Source organism: Salvia hispanica, chromosome 1, assembly GCF_029641045.1.
Source record: "Salvia hispanica isolate PSC_SH4W2 chromosome 1, Shi_PSC_v1, whole genome shotgun sequence".
Lineage (NCBI taxonomy): Eukaryota > Viridiplantae > Streptophyta > Magnoliopsida > Lamiales > Lamiaceae > Salvia > Salvia hispanica.
This window is the reverse complement of record NC_142692.1, coordinates 51,001,597-51,019,886: the sequence shown is the minus strand read 5'-3', so window position 1 is coordinate 51,019,886 and position 18,290 is coordinate 51,001,597. Positions and strand designations below refer to the sequence as shown.

General features: G+C 36.3%; 3 protein-coding genes and 1 pseudogene across 9 annotated transcripts; 3 read left to right on the top strand and 1 right to left on the bottom strand.

Moving 5' to 3' along the window:
• Nucleotides 1-2,957: 2,957 nt before the first annotated feature.
• Nucleotides 2,958-9,535, top strand: LOC125217773 (Tetratricopeptide repeat (TPR)-like superfamily protein). Of its 7 annotated transcripts, XM_089064403.1 has the most exons (15): nucleotides 2,958-3,039; nucleotides 3,122-3,185; nucleotides 3,453-3,510; nucleotides 3,597-3,598; nucleotides 3,650-3,862; nucleotides 4,104-4,211; nucleotides 4,371-4,553; nucleotides 4,777-5,286; nucleotides 5,556-5,651; nucleotides 5,746-5,919; nucleotides 6,261-6,488; nucleotides 6,831-6,974; nucleotides 7,056-7,244; nucleotides 8,178-8,297; nucleotides 8,707-9,535. In XM_089064403.1, the coding sequence occupies exons 1-15, from the start codon at nucleotides 3,026-3,028 to the stop codon at nucleotides 9,103-9,105; spliced, it is 2,502 nt and encodes an 833-aa protein (XP_088920529.1). In that variant the 5' UTR covers nucleotides 2,958-3,025; the 3' UTR covers nucleotides 9,106-9,535. The 7 variants fall into 7 exon arrangements, with proteins under 7 accessions (XP_088920529.1, XP_047975264.1, XP_047975263.1 ...); XM_048119307.2 differs by lacking the exon at nucleotides 3,597-3,598 and having other exon boundaries at nucleotides 3,681-3,862; XM_048119306.2 differs by lacking the exon at nucleotides 3,597-3,598 and having other exon boundaries at nucleotides 2,967-3,039; nucleotides 3,450-3,510; nucleotides 3,681-3,862.
• Nucleotides 9,536-11,450: 1,915 nt separating this feature from the next.
• LOC125219237 (6,7-dimethyl-8-ribityllumazine synthase, chloroplastic-like) lies at nucleotides 11,451-14,249 on the top strand. Its single transcript, XM_048121151.2, has 8 exons — nucleotides 11,451-11,708; nucleotides 11,886-11,998; nucleotides 12,262-12,357; nucleotides 12,743-12,838; nucleotides 13,036-13,114; nucleotides 13,242-13,288; nucleotides 13,502-13,561; nucleotides 13,980-14,249. The coding sequence occupies exons 1-8, from the start codon at nucleotides 11,516-11,518 to the stop codon at nucleotides 14,019-14,021; spliced, it is 726 nt and encodes a 241-aa protein (XP_047977108.1). The 5' UTR covers nucleotides 11,451-11,515; the 3' UTR covers nucleotides 14,022-14,249.
• A 1,115-nt stretch (nucleotides 14,250-15,364) lies between these two features.
• LOC125223507 (mitochondrial import receptor subunit TOM9-2 pseudogene) lies at nucleotides 15,365-15,916 on the top strand (annotated as a pseudogene).
• Nucleotides 15,917-16,031: 115 nt separating this feature from the next.
• LOC125220431 (pentatricopeptide repeat-containing protein At2g03880, mitochondrial-like) lies at nucleotides 16,032-17,984 on the bottom strand. Its single transcript, XM_048122599.2, has one exon. The coding sequence runs from the start codon at nucleotides 17,901-17,903 to the stop codon at nucleotides 16,221-16,223; it is 1,683 nt and encodes a 560-aa protein (XP_047978556.1). The 5' UTR covers nucleotides 17,904-17,984; the 3' UTR covers nucleotides 16,032-16,220.
• Nucleotides 17,985-18,290: the final 306 nt, after the last annotated feature.

Here is an 18,290-nt window from a genome sequence, read left to right as displayed (position 1 = left end):
ACAAATATATTAACTGTTAATATAAACTTAATTAATATTTTAATACACTGTATTCACATTTTTAATATATTGTATTGATGAATTAGCAAATTAGGAATTTAAAAAAAAAATAGTATACCGTTAACGTTAATGCTGGACCACGAATTTTTTATACTCTATTAAAGAGGAATACACTTGAGTAATTAAATTACAACTACTTATTATTAAGACACTCTTGATGAAAGTTATAAATAAATATATTGTGAAAGGGTACTTTAAATATATTGTGAAAGGGAACTTTAAAAGTTAAAAACATTACTTCAATTGTTAGCTCAACGCAGAAGGTTGTCCAGCGCGTGTTTGATTGAAAGTTCACATTATTGCAACAAGCATTTTGCACTTATCTATTTTGGTGGATATTCTCGGAAAAAAGTCATAAATCATCTTTCCTAAAAAAAAGTCAAATAAATAAACAGCGTAAATTATTTTTAGTTTGCTTCTTTTGTTTTCTTTCTTTTTCTCTTAAAATCTTAATTATATCATTAATATGTTTTATAGGTAGTTGGTCCATAGAATTTATTGCGATATACTCCCTCCGTTCCACAGTAATAGAGACATTTCGTTTTGAGCACTTATTTTAAAAACATAAAATAAATAGTTAAAGTGGAGAAAGAGTAAAGTGACAGAAAGAATATTGTACATAAAACTCTTCACTACATTATTCTCTTTCTTACTTTACTCTCTCTCCACTTTAACTATTTATTATCATTTTTTGAAAATGAGAGCTCAAAACGAAACGCTTCTATTACTATGGAACGGAGGGAGTATATTTTAATGACTCCCTCCTTTCCTTATAATTTGTCACCGTTTGATCCGACACTAGCTTTTAAGAATATGAATCCTACTTTTATATATTAATTTTATACATTAAAATGTGAGTGAGAATTAGTTAGTGGAAAGTGTGTTCACTACCAAAAATGGTAAAAGTGAAAAGTGACAAATTTTTAGGGACGAAAGAAAATAGAAATAAGTGACAAATTTTCAAGGATGGATGGAGTATTTTAATTGAGGTATTTGTTTAATTTTTTGTTTAATTAAAATAAGTACAAATATGGCAGCGTGGAGCTGTGGTCAGGGGCGGAGGGAGGGTGGGGCCAGGGGACCCATGGTCCCCCCACCAATTCTTAAAAAAAGCCAGGGGTATTTTAGTAATTTCATATTTATTATAATTTATAATATATACTCCCTCCGTCCCACAAAAGATGTCACACTTTCCTTTTTAGTTTGTCCCACAAAAGATGTCACATTTCCCTTTTTGGAAAAAGTTCTTTCTCACATGAATATAAAAATTATATTTTCTCTCTCTATTTAACACACAAAATAAAACCTCCTAAAATCTCGTGTCGTCCTACAAGTTTGACATCTTTTGTGGGACGGAGGGAGTATATATTATTACATATAGATTTCAGCAAAATTTGTATGAATTGTTTCTTCTCAGCAAAATTTATATGAATCATTTCCTTTTAATTTAGCTTTCTCTTTTTGCCGTTTTATGTGCAATCTGAATTCTCCTTTTGTCGTTCTATAAGTCTGTAATCTGAAATCTGGTTATCTAGAACTAGGTATATTTCAAAACTAAATATAATTCAATTGATTTTTCTACATATGTTGTTTCTTTGTTCGGTGGCAATAATTATGTAAATTGAGGCCTAAATAATCATATTTCAAGCTCTAAATCGGTACACATAAAATTCAAAGGAGGAGAAAGAAGATAAGCTTATGTAATTCAATGGCTATGGTGGTTCTGTCGTTGGAATTCTTTAACCCCAATTCTTTATTTGATGTGTATGTGTTAATAGTTTTATACTATTCTTATTAATTATTGTTCGTAATTGCAACTTTTTAGATTTGAGCAGATTGTATATTTCGGTTACTCTTTATTGTTTTAGTTGATAAGTATATAATATAAACTTTATCCTTTTTGTGTATAATTTATATTTTGCTATTCTTAGTATAGAAATATCAAATATTTTTCAATGGTTTATTTATTAGTTAAGTTGTCATTGATCTTTACCTGTTGCCACTGCATCAATAGAAAGAGCATTTTCAGCAATGAAGATCATAAAGACTTCTCTACGTAATAGCATGGGAGACCAACTATTGAATGATTGCTTAGTTCCTTACATCGAAAAAGATGTGTTTGTTAAAGTTAATTACTAATAAAACTATTATGCACCGATTCCAGAAGATGAAGAATAGAAGACAAATGTTATGACGTGATTACATTTAACTTTTACATTTTGAACCTTATAGTTTAATTTTTTTTTTGAAGTTTAATTTTGGACCTCCCATGATAAAATTCCTGGCTCCGCCACTGGCTGTGGTGACCTTGAGGTCACGGATTTGCCACCCACTGGGAGACTTTCGGGCCTAAATCCAAAAACCTGGTCGAGCAGGATTAGTCGAATTTCGTGAAAGACGGATTCGATATACACGTAGTTAAACTGAAAAAAGAAATTAAGTACAAATATTTATCTGCAAATACATAAATTTTGTGTCATTTTATTTATTAGAGAGAAGAAATTATTAATTATAGAAAATAAACTATTTTTATGACACGTACTAAAATGAAAAAAAAAAAGTCTCATGTCTCGGATAGAGTAGTAATAGTATATTGCTCTAGCGGTAATATAATTGTACTACTATACAGTTTAGGTGTTAAATAATCCATTGTGAATTTAAAATGATTAAAATTAACCAGAAAGTACATTTTTCATTTTGAACGCACATTTTAGAAACAGCATTCAATCAGCATTACAATATCCAAGTCTTTCTCTTTTTTTTGTTTCAAATTGATATCTTGAGGTACTTGACAATATCCAAGTTAATTTAGTGGAAAAACCCAATTAGTCCGCACCACATAATGGGCCTTCACCTAACGGCCCATTTCTTTAGAAAATCACAGCCCAGCTGGAAATGGAATACAGACTACATCTCTCTCCGAAAATTGAAGTATTGACGCGGTTCGGCCGAAGAAGCTCCGGCGATGTTGGTCAAGAGGTGAGCCGTCGTTCAAAAATCGCATTGCTATTTATTTCTATTGATTTTTCTAATTCATGCTTACTGGAGTTGAATTGAACAGGCTGCTTTTCCGACTAAAATGCACGAACAATTCGTTTCGAGAATGGAAAGCATTTGATACTATAGTACGTTTTTTCATTTAACATTTTTAGCAGTCTTATGTATTTTTTATTGAGAGAAATTGGAAAATTTTAATTCGATTAAGATTATTGTGTTAGAATTCAGTTCAGATAAGTTGGTCTTTTTTTTAGAAATCCAATCCTACGCCAAGAATGTGGATTGATCGAAGCTTGATAGCTGAAGAAAGATGTTTAGCTTATTTAAAAGTGAAATGTAACTGCAGTGATCATCTTGTTCAACACTGCTTAACTATATAAAGTAATCATTAGCAGGGGAAGGAGGAGGCTGTCTTTGTCCAGGGAGGGAGGTTTTTTGGGACCTCTAATGATGGTAAGAGACGGTTATACTTGATTTTTTAAACGATTGCAAAGATGAATACATATGTTGTTGAGCATTTCACCTATGCTCAAAAGTAGAAGTCTTTTTATCGTTTCTCAGCTGTACTGCATTACAGAAAGTATAGTAAAAGATTTTATTAATGGCAAATCTGGGCGGTGAAGGATATCTGCTGACAAAGCCGATTGCGAGAAAATTAGGGGAGGAAGTAATTAATGCACTTCACTCGGGGCAAAGAAGTAGAGCTTCTAATCTACTGACTGAGCTTGGTAGTGGAGATCGAGCATCGGAAGTGCATTCTTTCCTTCCTATCCTTCAGTTTTGTGCGAGTGCACCTGATCCATTGGTAGGAATCTTCTCTCTGAAGCTTTGTGTTGCCCATCACCTTCATTTCTGACTTTCTTAAGTTTTTGAGACATTTGTTTTGTCTCTCACTGTGACGACCTTAAAGTGATTAAATATAAAAAAGATCTCGTATATAGAAAGAAATACTATATGCCTGTGTGTATGCAGAACGGTGGGAGGATGGTGATATGGATCATCACCTGGTTTCAACATATTGATAACTGATGTATCTTCCTCTGCAGTTTGCGATGGAAACTTGGAAACTTATGGTGGAGAAGGATGTGAAATTGAGTGGAAAATGTTATTTATTTACAATTAAGGCTCTCTGTAAAGGTGGTTATTTAGATGAGGTATTTACATGTTGTACTCTTCTGCTATTGTTTCATGTCCATCTTTTGGTTGTGTTTCACTTCATGCAGGAATCATCTAATCAGTTTTATATTGTAGTAAGGTCATAGAAATTGTCTTTGATGAGCTGGATAATATCTTCTTATTTTTCAAAACATCAGGCATTCAGTATACTGGGCGTTCAAAGGGCACATGCGGAAATATGTCCAACTTTACAAGTGTATAATTGTTTGTTAAAAGCCTCCGTTCAAATGAATAGCTTAAATCATGCTAATGAAGTCTTGTATTTGATGGAGCAAGAAGGAATGCTCAAAGACATTATTACGTACTCTCAGCTTCTCAAGGTATGCAGAATCCTAGTACTATATTTGTTGGCAAGTACTTTACAACATAAGCACTGCTACATTTACTGGATCATTTTTTTGAGTAACATTATTATGTTGGGATTATTATGCTGGGATATTATTAGTTTGAAATGTTAATTGGAGGGACATAAACTAAATTATGTTGGGATTCAATTGTGATTAAGTAAGAAGCTTAAACTATTTTTATATGTATTTTTATCAGCTTGCAGTCTTGCAGCAGAACCTCTCAGCAGTTCATGAAATTTGGAAGGACTGTATTAAGTACTATTCTCTGAGCATTATAACTCTTCGGAAGTTCGTATGGGCTTTCACAAGATTGAAAGATTTAGAGTCTGCTTATATGGCATTGCAGAAAATGGTTGCTGCAGCTTCCCAGCATAAATTTAGTACCACAGCAACTTATGAGCAAATGTTGTGTATTTCAAGATTGGATGTTCCTATCCCTTTCAGCGGCGATTTGGCATGGGATCGATACACTAGGAGTAGTGGTACTTCTGTATCTTATAGTCCCGTGTATAACAAAGAAAATGATTCGACTAAGGGGGCTAGATTTGGAATGCAAGAGACGGGAGTTGCACATGCTGCTATAAGTTTGTCAGAGCAGCCTTTCTCTGGACCTGTCATTAAATTATTAATGTGCTCCTTCGATGACATCATTTCCTCTTGTGCTCATTCTCGGAATATTATGTTTGCTGAGCAATTAATGTTACAGGTATGACAAGTTTGTTACTTGATCTGTAGTCAAGAGGTCTTATGTAATTTGTTGTATAAGAGAGTAATCTTTTGAAATAAACAGTGAATGGTGTGAATTACTTAGAGTATTCTCCAGTGGTTCTCTAAGTATATGTACGTAATGCTGTCAGCTGTGAAGCATTCCTCATAGGAGATAGGGAGGGAGCGAATGTGGTAGTAAATAGGAAAAAAGTAAAAGAAATATGGTTGATAGTTGACCTATGGTTTCCGCTTATTTCCTCTTTTCAGATGCGAGTTCTTGGCTTGGAACCATCTTCTCGTACTTATAATGGCTACATAAGAGCATTGGTTTCTGTGAAGACATTTCATGATGGCATGGAAGTGGTAAAATAATCTTTGCAGTTATGTCTTTTAGAGGCTGGGTAGTAGAATTTATAGTTGATTTATGATTATACATTCATTTTCATGCCTTTTGCAGTTAAATATCATGCGACAGAAAAATATGAAGCCTTCTGATTCTACTCTTGCTGCACTATCTGTTAGCTGCAGTAGGGGTTTGCAACTGGACTTGGCTGAAACATTCCTGGATCAAGTTTCAAAATGTAATCATGTCAATATTTTCAATGAGTTCCTGAAAGCATGTGATACAGTGGTGAGTAGACCCCGTACTGCATTCATATCAGTATCATGCAATTGAAATTGACCTGGCCTATGAATCTAACATTATTAAAGTATTGTAGAATGTGTTTTAGTATCACATTGATTGCATCAATGCAATTACACAAATACCCATTGTTCAGTGTTTCTTAGCCAGCTAATGGGAATTTTTCAAAATGAAAAATCCATACTAGGTAGATTGTAGGGAAATCAGTTACTCTTGTATTCTTAATTTATTTCCTTAATTCATGTGTTTTGGAGTATCCTGATGAAGATTTTCTATTTTTGGGCTGCCAAAACCTTGCCTCTGCTTATACGTGGCCTATAATGTTGCAGGATAAACCTGAACGAGCTATTAGGGTATGGGCCCGAATGAAAGATAAGAATCTTAAGCCAGATATCAGAACATATGAGCTGTTGTTTTCATTATTTGGCAGCGTCAATGCACCTTATGACAATCCAAATCTTGTATCCCAAGCTGATGCTGCTAAAAGGATAAAGGCTATAGAAATGGATATGACAAGGCATGGCATCCAGCACAATCTTTTTTCACTGCAAAACCTGGTAAATATTGCATCATTAAGATTCTTGGTAGTTTCAGCACAATTCTGAAGTACAATTTTCCACGTTTATAAAGTCTACATTGGATAAGTAATACTTAATGACATATCCTCTATATTCAGAGCGTCAAAGTTTATAGTAGAAGTTTGTGGTGTTATAAGAGTTCAAAAGTATATTCTGACAGGTTGCCCTGCTACTGTTTTCGGTTTAGGAGTTTCAAGTTTTGAACTTGAATACTGAGAATAGAGAATTATCCTTCTGTAGATCTAGTGTTGCATCTGTGGACCATAATTTTGCTGACTCTTATGGAATTCCTTACTATTTACAATTTCCTGGTTTCTGCAGCTGAAAGCTCTTGGTAGGGAGAAAATGATCAATGAGCTGATCCAGTACATACGCGTTGCAGAGGAGCAGTGTGTATATAGAAATACAAATCTTGGAGTACAGATTTATAACACTTTTTTGCACTCTCTTGTTGAGGCTAAGGAAGTAAGTATGTCAGTGCTTGATGCTTTCTCATATAAATGTGTGTCAAGAGTACTGATAATAGATTTTCATTTTCATTTTTAGAGTCACGTGGCAATTGAGATATTCAAGAAAATGATTTCGTGTGGACTCTCACCAAATCTTTCAACTTATGGTATCATGATTGACTGTTGTAGCATTATAAATTGCTATACATCTGCTTGTGCCCTGATCTCTAGGATGATCCGTGATGGCTTACCTATGAATGTGGTAATTTATACAGGCCTGGTGAAGGTATTCTTCCATGCTCTATTTTCATCCAAAAGTTTTGTTGAATGTGTATTGAAATATAAGTGTTGGAATTACTTTGCCCTTTCGCTTGTTGATTCTAATTTTACATTTCAAAACTTTTGTATTCCACTTTTTGGTGGCATCATTTTCTCTATGGTGAATTCTCATATAATTCATTGTTACATTTAAAAATTTCCTTTCTATAGGGAGAATACTCTTATGTATTTTGTGAGACCACTAATTCCATGCAATTATTTTTGATCGCGAGTTATGGATATCAAAAACCAATCTCTTATACTCCCTCCGTCCCATAATAGATGACATACTTGGGGAATGGCATGAGATTTTAGGAGATGTTGTTTTGTGTGTTAGGTGGAAAGAGAAAATAATATATTTATATTAATGTGAGGGGGAACTTTTTCCAAAAAAGGAAATGTGAAATCTTTTATGGGACAAACTAAAAAGGAAAGTGTGACTTCTATTATGGGATGGAGGGAGTATTAAATAAGAATCTCGTGCGTTGAACTTGACAGCAAGATGCGGCACTCTGATACAATTTTGGTCTAGGTATCCATTGGGAGGTCTTGAACGTGCATTAGCCATTTTAAGGCGTGAAAGCAACCCGTTTATTAGTTTCGTTACGCACTTTCAGTTCTTATTGTTAGTTGCAGCAGATCTAGCATTTGGTTTTTTTAATTTCAGATGGTGGTCTTTTGGTGCTGACTCAGTTTTTTCTGCTAGGTCTGGCTTACATATTATTTGGACAAAAAGCTTTTATTCTTAATTTTTTTATCCAGAATGTAGAGTATACAGGACATATATAGTATGGGCATTTATCGTCTGTGTAGAACCATCTCGTTTGCGCAAGTGGGACCTGTGAATGGCAGATGAAATATTATAGTTTACGATCTTACAAAAAACCCTTATTTGTGTCAGATCCTGTCGAGGAGTGAAGCATTCAATGAGGCATTTAGACTACTTGATCTGGCGATCACAGAAGCAATTCAACCCGATCTGTTGCTGTACAATGCTATTCTAAAAATAGCTAGTCAAAAGGTAATTTACTTGAGCCAGTTTGTGGTTTTATAGCATATAGATGAAATAGTACTTATATGGTGTAATCAAGAATTGACTGGCTATAAAGAATATCACGTAACAATATCTAGTGAATGTTCTTCTGTTGCTTTTGTTTGAATATGACATTATTGTTGCTGAACTTGGTGGCCGTGGAACATGGCCTACTAATTTTATGGAACATGAATTTTCATCCATACATGCGGGTTCTTGATGAACACCTGCAGTAATATTTAGAATGCCAGCATGATAATTTGTTAAGAGAAGAGGAGCTTTCTGAATTTCTGAACCAAGCATGAGTTGGATAGTTAGAAGTAATTCAAAAGCTGAATAGTACCTAAAAAACAAGTTGTTTATTGGTTGTTCTAAACCTGTAAAGTTAAATTGTCAGGGAAAAATTGGCGTGCTTGAGCTGATTGTAGAGAAGATGCACCGGCTGAAAATCCGACCAGATCCGTCGACCTGCCGCCATGTCTTCTCTGCATATGCAGATAATGGCTTCCACAGCACTGCCATGGAAGCGTTGCAAGTCATGAGTTTGAGAATGATTTCTGAAGAAGATGATATTCTCGAAGAGTACAGGTTGAAGTATGAGAATCTAATATTGGATGAGGAATCGGATGCTGAATCAGAAATAGTTGCGGTTTTCAAAGACTCGCCCGATCTTGTCGTTTCCCTGCTGAATTTAAAATGGTACGCCATTCTTGTGTCGCCACCATCTTGGTTACCAGACCAAAGTCCTTGGGCAAAGAGGCTTTCCAGTAATTATACAGCTAGGCTCAGTGGCTAACAGAATGTTGAGCTTCTCTTTGGTGAATATATGTGTGCCCGGCTCGTTCTGTTAATCACTGAGAAGGGGATTTGTATCTTTCTGCATTGGGTGAGATGCTGGATGAACAATCAGGTACACATAATACAAGTTGCATCTGTAGAATTAGAGGATAAATAAGGCTCCTGGGAATTGAGTGGATGCACTAGGTACTCCCGATATGCTTGATCTTCCCGACAGACAAGACCGTGCTGTTTTAGACCATTCGACTCTTCAACTAACAAAACCTACATGTCTGCAGTAAGCAAAAGTAGTTTCTGCAGCTCTGTAACTCATTTTGTATATCATAGAGGCCAAGATGAGCATTTGCTTCCTTCTGGCGAAATGGTTGCCTCACTTTGTTTACTATTTTGATACATTTATTTTCTAATACAAGTCTATTTATTCTTAATCTTATAGTACTTGAAAAGTAAAAATGTGTTTTGCTATACATTTCAATTTCATTTAGCATCTAAACTATTCTATTTGTGCATCGGTGGTCATTGTAAAAGAATTGATATTTATAGTTCTTAAATATCATTTCAATTATTTTTCACTATTTTCAGATTAAAAATTCGTTTGTTGTTTTCAATTCCATATCATGTACTCTAGATGTCTTCATTTCATTCTACCCTCTATTTTAACCTCATTCCGTTTCATTTCAAGAAGGCTTTTAAATGCGTAACTTTATTACATTTCAATTTCATTTAGCATCTAAACTATTCTATTTGTGCATCGGTGGTCTTGTAAAAGAATTGATATTTATAGTTCATAAATATAATTTCAAATATTTTTCACTATTTTCAGATGAAAATGTCGTTTATTGATTTCAATTCCATATCATATAATGTCTTGATTTCATTCTACCCTCTATTTACCTTATTCCGTTTCATATCAAGAACGCTTAAATGTGTAACTTTATTAATATCAACAAATTAAATTTTAAAAGCTATGTTTTTTTTTATAAAATCTATTTTAAATTCACCTATTTATTACGTGCTCCATCTATGATTCACTGGCATAAGACCATTTGCAGTAGTGGACCAATCATCTCCAATTTCCTCCTATCACGTTAACATTTTATCATTCAGTCAATTCTTAGCCCATCCTCAACACATCTCAATTTTCACATCACTATCTTTATAATTTATTTTAATTATTAGTGTTTATTAAATACAACAAACAATTGCAAAATAAATTGAAGGCAAAAAATATTGATAAAAACCAAACATATTTCCTTAAAAAAACACAAATCTATAACTAAAAAAAATTATACAAGTGGAAAGGAACGGGGTGTACATATGGGGGTAGGGAAAAAAATACATTTTAAAAAAAATGAATTATTTCGCTATCGGCACCCATTGGGAATGCTCTAGCCTCTAAGTTGATTATTTTAATGTTTAATATTTTTTCTTTTTTTCACAATGTTTATTGTTATATAGGGATGTAATCAATTGCTAACTAATTACCAATCCCAAATTGAGACCAATTTTCAACCATTAGATTAGAAGATCTTGTGGTTAATATAATGCCAAGTGTAATATATTTTAAATTTAAATAATTATTAATTAAATTAAAAGGGTATTAATGTCAAATCATCTCAAATCTTTAAATTTACGTAACTCTCTCAATTTAAATTATTTTTTCGCAAAAAATATATCAAATTAAAGATAATTTAATAAGGATTCCAGCGAGATCTCAATTGCATATGTTCTGACGACGTTCGGATGATGAAATTTGATATTTTTTATTTTAGTTTTCGTAAATGTTGATACCCAGATTTTTATCAACAAATACACCAAAAAATCTCAATAAAACCATATAAAAATCTCAATAAATATGTATTGATATTTTCTTGTACTAATGTTGATATTCTTATATCATATTGTTGATATTTGTAATACACAATGTTGATATAAAAAAACACCCACGAAAATTATCATATGATAACATAATGACGATATTACCCTTTTGTTGATATTTTGTCTACTATTTATTGAGATTTGTGAGCTTTAATCTCATCCACTCATTTTAAAATCCAAGGGTAGAGATTTAGTCTTGATTTTGGATTAGGGTGCTTAAGCATTAGAATAAGACCTTTGTTATATATACACATATATATAGATTGATTATCCACTGATAATTTTTTTTATCATCATCCATTTCTAGCCACCTCTATTGCTTATACCATAGCTATAATACGATACCAAAAAGTACTCCACAATTCTTAACAATAATTTGGGCACACAACGTTAAAATTAATGTCCTAATATAGAAAGCAAATCAAAATTTAAAAAGGACAAAAGTAAATAGAAGTGTATGATTCAGCAAAATTCTCAACTAAAACCTAAACTACTTCGAAAACAGATACTACCGCTGTTGCAGTTTCTCAATGCAAATGGCTTCATTTGCTGCAAATTCATCCCTGCTCTCTCCGAATTCATTCCGTACTACAGCAAAATCTTCTGTCACTTCTTCACCCTTCCGCTGCAATTGCATTTCATTTTACAACAACCACAAACCAACAAATCTAGCTGCAACTACTGCTTTTCCCCTTTCTTCGTCGTCCCACCAGACTCACGAAGGTTTCTTTTTTCTTCTTCTTCACACACAGAATTTCTTCCTTTTTTACTTTTCTATCAACTCCTATTAATGTTTGACCCGATTGCCTGACTGTAAATGCAATTGAAGTTCTTCAAATAGATTATGCTTTGTTTCTCAATTTTGGCTATTTTAATTTTTTTTTTTTTTATCTTTTACAGGTTTGGGATTATGGAGTGAGAAGGCTGGAAAGAAAGAATCATTCTCACAGACTTCAGCTGTTAGACATTTGACCGGATCGCTTACCTCAGCTGAGGGGCTCCGTTTTGCTATAGTCTGTGATGCTGCCCTACTGTAAATTTAGAGTCTTGCTTTCATTGTTTTGCAAACTTGTCTCTTGGGGATGCAATTTTCTAGGAATTTTCTTGTTTGCGGTTTAATTCCTAGTTACACATGCTCATGCTGCGTATTTTTATTTGTTTTCCTGTGTTTTGTCAAAATCAAGGCATCTTGTTTTGGTTTGCAATTTGGGATTTGAGGGGAAGCATTTGTGTTTTTGTTCTCTTTCTAACAACGATGATTTCTTTGGGTATGAAGGTGGTGGCACGCTTCAATGAGATCGTCACCAGGCCACTTTTGGAGGGAGCTTTGGATACTTTCAAGAGATACTCAGTAAAAGAGGAAGATATTGATGTTAGTAATCTAGCTGCATTACGTTTTTTGTGATTTAATTTTATGTTTTATGTGCTCCCGCTTGTCAATAGGAAGATTTTAGGCTGTCTAAATGGAAAATATTTGTTTTCTTACGTGCACAGTTTGGTTACTAATTGCATTTAAACAACTAGAATGCCGATCTGCAAGATATAGTGTCTCCCTATCTATAATGGCATGCATAGGCATTGAAAAGGAGAAAATACGAGTGGATAAACCTGGAGTAAAAAAAAGGAAGAATATTGAATAGCTCTTTGTTTATTTGACCTGTCAAGATAAATCTATCATAGTAGAAATTTCTTCCTTTTTTTGCAATTAGAAACTCTCATGCTAAAGAAAATGTATTCTTCTGATTATCTTGCACTAGGTTGTATGGGTTCCTGGTAGCTTTGAAATCGGCCTAGTTGCTGAGAAGCTTGGGAAATCAAGAAAATATCAAGCGGTCTTGTGTATTGGGGCTGTGGTAAGGTTTTCTTCACATATTATAGCTTCTCTAGTTCAATGCATTCTCATAATCTGTTTTCGGTACATGCTAATATGTTATGATTAAATTATGGAGTGTGGAGGCTATCAAATTCTAAACACCTTTTTGTGTCAATAATGTGTGTAGTGCTCACTATTAGGAAAGATTTTTTTATTATGCCGTTTTTCGCCTGACAGATTAGAGGTGATACATCCCACTATGATGCTGTTGCGAATTCGGCTGCTTCTGGAGTATTGTCTGCTGGTCTAAGTTCAGGTAGTCGAGTCTCTGCTCGGCCTGTCTATTGTTTAAATAATTAACCCAAATGTGGAATATATTAATAATTTCAACTTTCAAACTATTTGGTTCTTAAATATGGGATCTTGTTTCATAACTCTCGCAGGTGTCCCTTGCATATTTGGTGTTCTGACGTGTGATGACATGGACCAGGTAAATTATTAGATTCGTTTGACCTGTGTTTTTCCGACTACTTCATTTTTCATACATTAATTAAGAATCAAAGATAACGGTTTCAGGATGCTCTATGCTTTTGAGCAGGCTTTGTTTAGAAATTTTGTGTTCATTAAAATGTAAATCTATATTTTTTTTTTTTTTGCATTGCCAAAGCCATTAACATACACAGGAATAACACAATGATTGCAGGCTTTAAACCGAGCCGGTGGTAAGGCAGGAAACAAGGGCTCTGAAACTGCATTGACTGCTGTAAGTTCACTATACGTATCATTTCTTAATTTTCTCCAGTTGGTGTGTTCGTATTCGAAATGGCACTATCCTTTGTAAAGATATTATCATAACTGATACTGGAGTAACTCTGCCTTCTCTGTTTTTATAAGATATTAAACACAAAGGTATAAAGTAAACTGCATATATATCTTGTGAGAGTTGCATTCCATTTCACGAGGCTGCTATCAGCCATGGCACGAGTCACATAAACCTCTAAATATTTCACCGGCATTGGTTTCTGTACTCTACTAACACAATGTAGTCTCCCTATCGGAAGGATTTCAGCATGAGTATTATTGTCATTCTCTAGTTTTAGCCATAGAACATGCATTGTCGACAAAGTGAGCATTGTCTTGGATTTGCACGTTTCTCATCTATTATCTATCTCCATTGGCAGATTGAGATGGCATCTTTGTTTGAGCATCATCTGAAGTTTTGAGGGGCGCTCCTGGTTGCGCCCAAGGAGGCTTTGTTGTGTTGTGTTGTGTTGTGTTGTGGAGTACCTTTCAACTTGCAGGCTTCGGTTACAATAGTTTTTGGTAACTTTGAATCGATAGGAACCTATAATAATCCAAGTATGTTACCCTACTTTTCCATTTGATTTCTTTGAGACCTGAAAGTTCCCAAGGCTTGGAATTGATAATAAATGAGAGATTATCCACATAAATTGTACAGTATGTTGTATTTTTATCCCTGTTTAACATTTGTGGACACTCAGTAAACCACAACAGAGAGACAAATTGCACCATAAAATCCTAGTTATATTAGGTGAGTTTCAAACTTGAGAGGTTTTGATTTATGGTTTTATATGCTGATCTAAATATAATTATGCATCGATAAAACTACAAATACACCATTAGTTGGTCTTGCATAACTTGCCTTGGTTATCGATTTCACATAATTTTGTGACAGAAATATGGTCATAGACTCATATAAGTACTCCATTTTACTTAACTTAAGGATTAATATATTCTCAGCTTCCAAACATCGCTTCAGCTTCTTCTCAAGTCCTCTCCCATCTGTGCGGACCATTCTTGAATATCCACCACTCGAACGTCTTCAACGATGCTTTAAATGTTAAGGCTCCGGTAATGATGTTCACGGCCAACAATCGGCACCACAACGCGAATCACTATTTCGCCAATGGTATCTACTTGAAGTGTCCGACCTTTGTGAAATCATTTTCTTGCCCACAAGACCGCAAACACGTTCTTTGCCGGGAAATATGCCTACAAGCATGTTTCGTAATCGTTTTAGGTCAAGGTGCAACGTCACCATACCGCAATTACCTACACCATCATGAGTTGTCTCGCGATTTTGCCAACCACAATATACTTCAACAAGAGCTAGTCGAACACATTGGAGTAAACTTTGTCCATAATGTGTGATTACAATTTGGGTTATGTACTTTATCACTTTCAATAACATGTAACTTATGATGAACATTATGTATTTTTAGTCATTCAATAAATGTAATTTGAGGATTTAATATATTTAACATTTTAATTAAATTATGATAAAGAAATTAGTATAGATAGAAAAAATTGGAGAAAAGATAGAATAAAAGTTAGAACCCATAAACAATAAAGTGAATGAAAGGTGTGTTTCTTAAATAAGAAATGATGATATAATGAATAAATGATTAAATAATGGGGGCTGTGAATGAACTTATCATTGGATAGGCAAATTGGTGAATTTAATTTTTTTGTATCTACTATATATTGTGAATTTAATATTTTGTTTAATTGCTAAAATTATATGAGCAGGAGGAGGGTTTAAATTGACGAAAAGGGTTTTAGATTCAGCGAGAAAGAGAAGCCTCCACCGCCCCCCCAAATTCATACATGGCTTCCAAACGCCCCTCTCTCTCCAGCGACGACGGAATCCTATCGCGAATCTCCGATCACTCCCTCGTCAGGAAGGGCAAGAGCGCCGCCTCCGACGCCAAGTACGTGGCCACGCGCCTCCTCAAGAGCACCGGCAAGGCCGCCTGGATCCTCGGCACCACTGTTATCATTCTAGGGATCCCCCTCATCATCGAGATGGATCGCGAGGCGCAGTTCAACGAGGCCGAGCTACAGCAGGCCTCCCTCCTCGGCGGCGCCCCTCCTGCCTTTATGCACCAACCACAGTGATTTCATTCCTCCTTCATGGATCTAGGGTTTCCAATTGAATTTAATGCCTTTTATGTTTTACTGTATTTGGATTCTGTTGATTGAGTTGCTTTAATTGCGATCCAGATATTATTTTCTATGAAATTTTTTCTGTTATCTTTGATTTGTAAAAAATATTGTGTTGCTTTCTGCTTAAACAGAAGAATATGTTCTGTTATCATCTTATGACCTTCATTGTGTTTTTCATCTTTTGTTGCTTGATTGAGCCTCTGCCAGTTGATAAGCTCAGTTTTGATTCCACTCTCCAAGTTGCAACATATAAAGACAGTTATGCAAGATAATTGGTCTTTGTTCATCTTAGAAGTTTACTTTGGCAATGTTTTATTTTGGGATTCTTGCATAATACTAGTATAAATTTATTGTATGTATACAGTCTCTTTCCAACCAATTCCTGTAGTTGAAGATGGAAATAGTTGTTTCTCTTCTTTGTTATGGAAGAGATGGATGGATGTGTAGTGTATTCTTCACCATGAATCGCCACAGTTACAAGTTCCATTGACAAAGCGATGATACCTATGAGCATCTCTAACTATGATCTCCCTCTTCCTCACCCTGCTAATACACTTGAAAAACTCATGACAATCCCTACAGATCCTCAAGTTCTTCACAATCCTCACCGCCTTACCCTCTGGTGTCACTCCACTCAATAGCCCAAACGCAACGGCCAACTTCTCGCTATGGAACCAAAGCATCTCCTTCCTCTCGTCATCCTCGCTCAACGCGTACCCTAGTCTCTCACTCTCCGATATCAACTCTGCCAGCTTCGCCTCAATCTCATCCTTCCTCGGGTGCCTCACGTCCCTCCCAGCAAAGAACACGTGAGTCCTCCCACGCACTTCGATCCAACTATTCCCGGCCTCCTTCCTCACCCCATTGTCTCTCATCATCGTCCACACCTTCTTCGCCTCCTCAGCACCTGCAAATGCGTTCGCCAAGATCACATAGGCTGAGTCGTCATTGGGGTTTATCTCCAGCAACTTCTCGCTCATCCTCCGAGCCACTCGAGGGTTCCTTTGATCAGCACAAATCGATAGCAGCACGCGCCATAGAGCTGCGTCGGGCTTGTCTGGCATCGTCAAAGCCACCCTCTCTGCCTCCTCCAACCTCCCTGCTTTCCCCATTGCTCCAACCAAGCATGTGTAGTGCTCAATCAATGGCTCCAATCCGTACTCTAGTTTCATCCTATTCAACCAAATCTCAATCTCCTCAACCATCCCTGCATTGTAGAAGGCTGTGAGAATTGCCAAGAAACTGAACACGTCCGCCTCAATACCTCGACTCTCCATCAGCCCGAAGAGCTCAACCGCATGCTCATGACTCCCCTGCTGCGCGTACCCTGCCATCATGGCGTTCCACCCGACCAAATTCACCTCAGTCCCCATCTCATCAAACACAACCCTCGCCTCCTCCACGACCCCGCACTTGCCATATCCATCAATCAACGCTGTCGCCACGTACACATGAGAGTCAAAACCGGCTACCAGGGCGTGGCAATGCATGATCAGGCACTGCTCCAGCATGGCCACCCTAGAAGCAGCCGAGATGGCGCCAGAGACGCTGTGACACGTCGAAGCCACACCCTCCCTCTTCATCTCGACAAAGCAGCGCAGCGCGTCGAGGGGCCTCTCGGCCCGAGCCAGGCCGTTGATGAGCGCGGCGTAACACACCTCGTCCCGGTGAGGCATTTCGTCGAACACCTTGAGCGCGGAGTCCACATCGCGGGTTTTGCAGTAGAGGGAGACGAAGGCGGAGGCGACGAAGGGATGGCGGTGAAATGAGAGCTTGAGAGAGAGGGATTGGAGCTGGGGGGCGATGGGGTGGTCGGAGAGGGAAGCGGAGGCTTTGAGGAGAGTGGAGAGAGTGTGGGAGTTGGGGCGGGGGCGGAGAGGGTGGCGGAGCATGGAGAGGAAGAGGCGGAAGCAGGAGAGGGGGGAGGCGGAGGCGGAGGCGGAGATGATGGAAGTCCAAGTGACGGTGTTGGGAGAGGGAATGGAGTGGAAGAGGAGGAGAGCTGAGGAATGGAGGTTGAACTTGGAGTAGAGAGTGATGAGGTTGTTGAAGAAAGATATGTTTTGGGGAGTGGGCGTCACGAATTTCTTGATGGCTTGTGCGTGTGCGCAGCGGGGATCTCCAATCGCTCTCGCCATTCTCCATTCTCCATTCTCCGCTGCCACTTCTCAGTTATCACACCCAATTAAGTCTCAATTGGGCCTGTCTATTGGGCCAAGAATTAGGAGAAGCTGTGCTGCTATGGAGTATATATTAGTATTAATTAAGAAATTAAAAAAGAAATAAAAAGGTTATTTGTATATAAGTATATGAACTTTCAATATTTTTTTCTATTTTTTCCTAAAATAAAATATCAATACTAATGTGCCAAATTACAACTTTCGTGGCAATTCATTTTGATTATTTATGTTAATTTTTTTTTAAATATACCATGTTATCATCTTCTCATATGTTACTCTCCCCTTTCTCTTTCGTTTTCTTTTACTCTATTTATTGTTTTTTCCCAGATTTCTATCAACGAATAT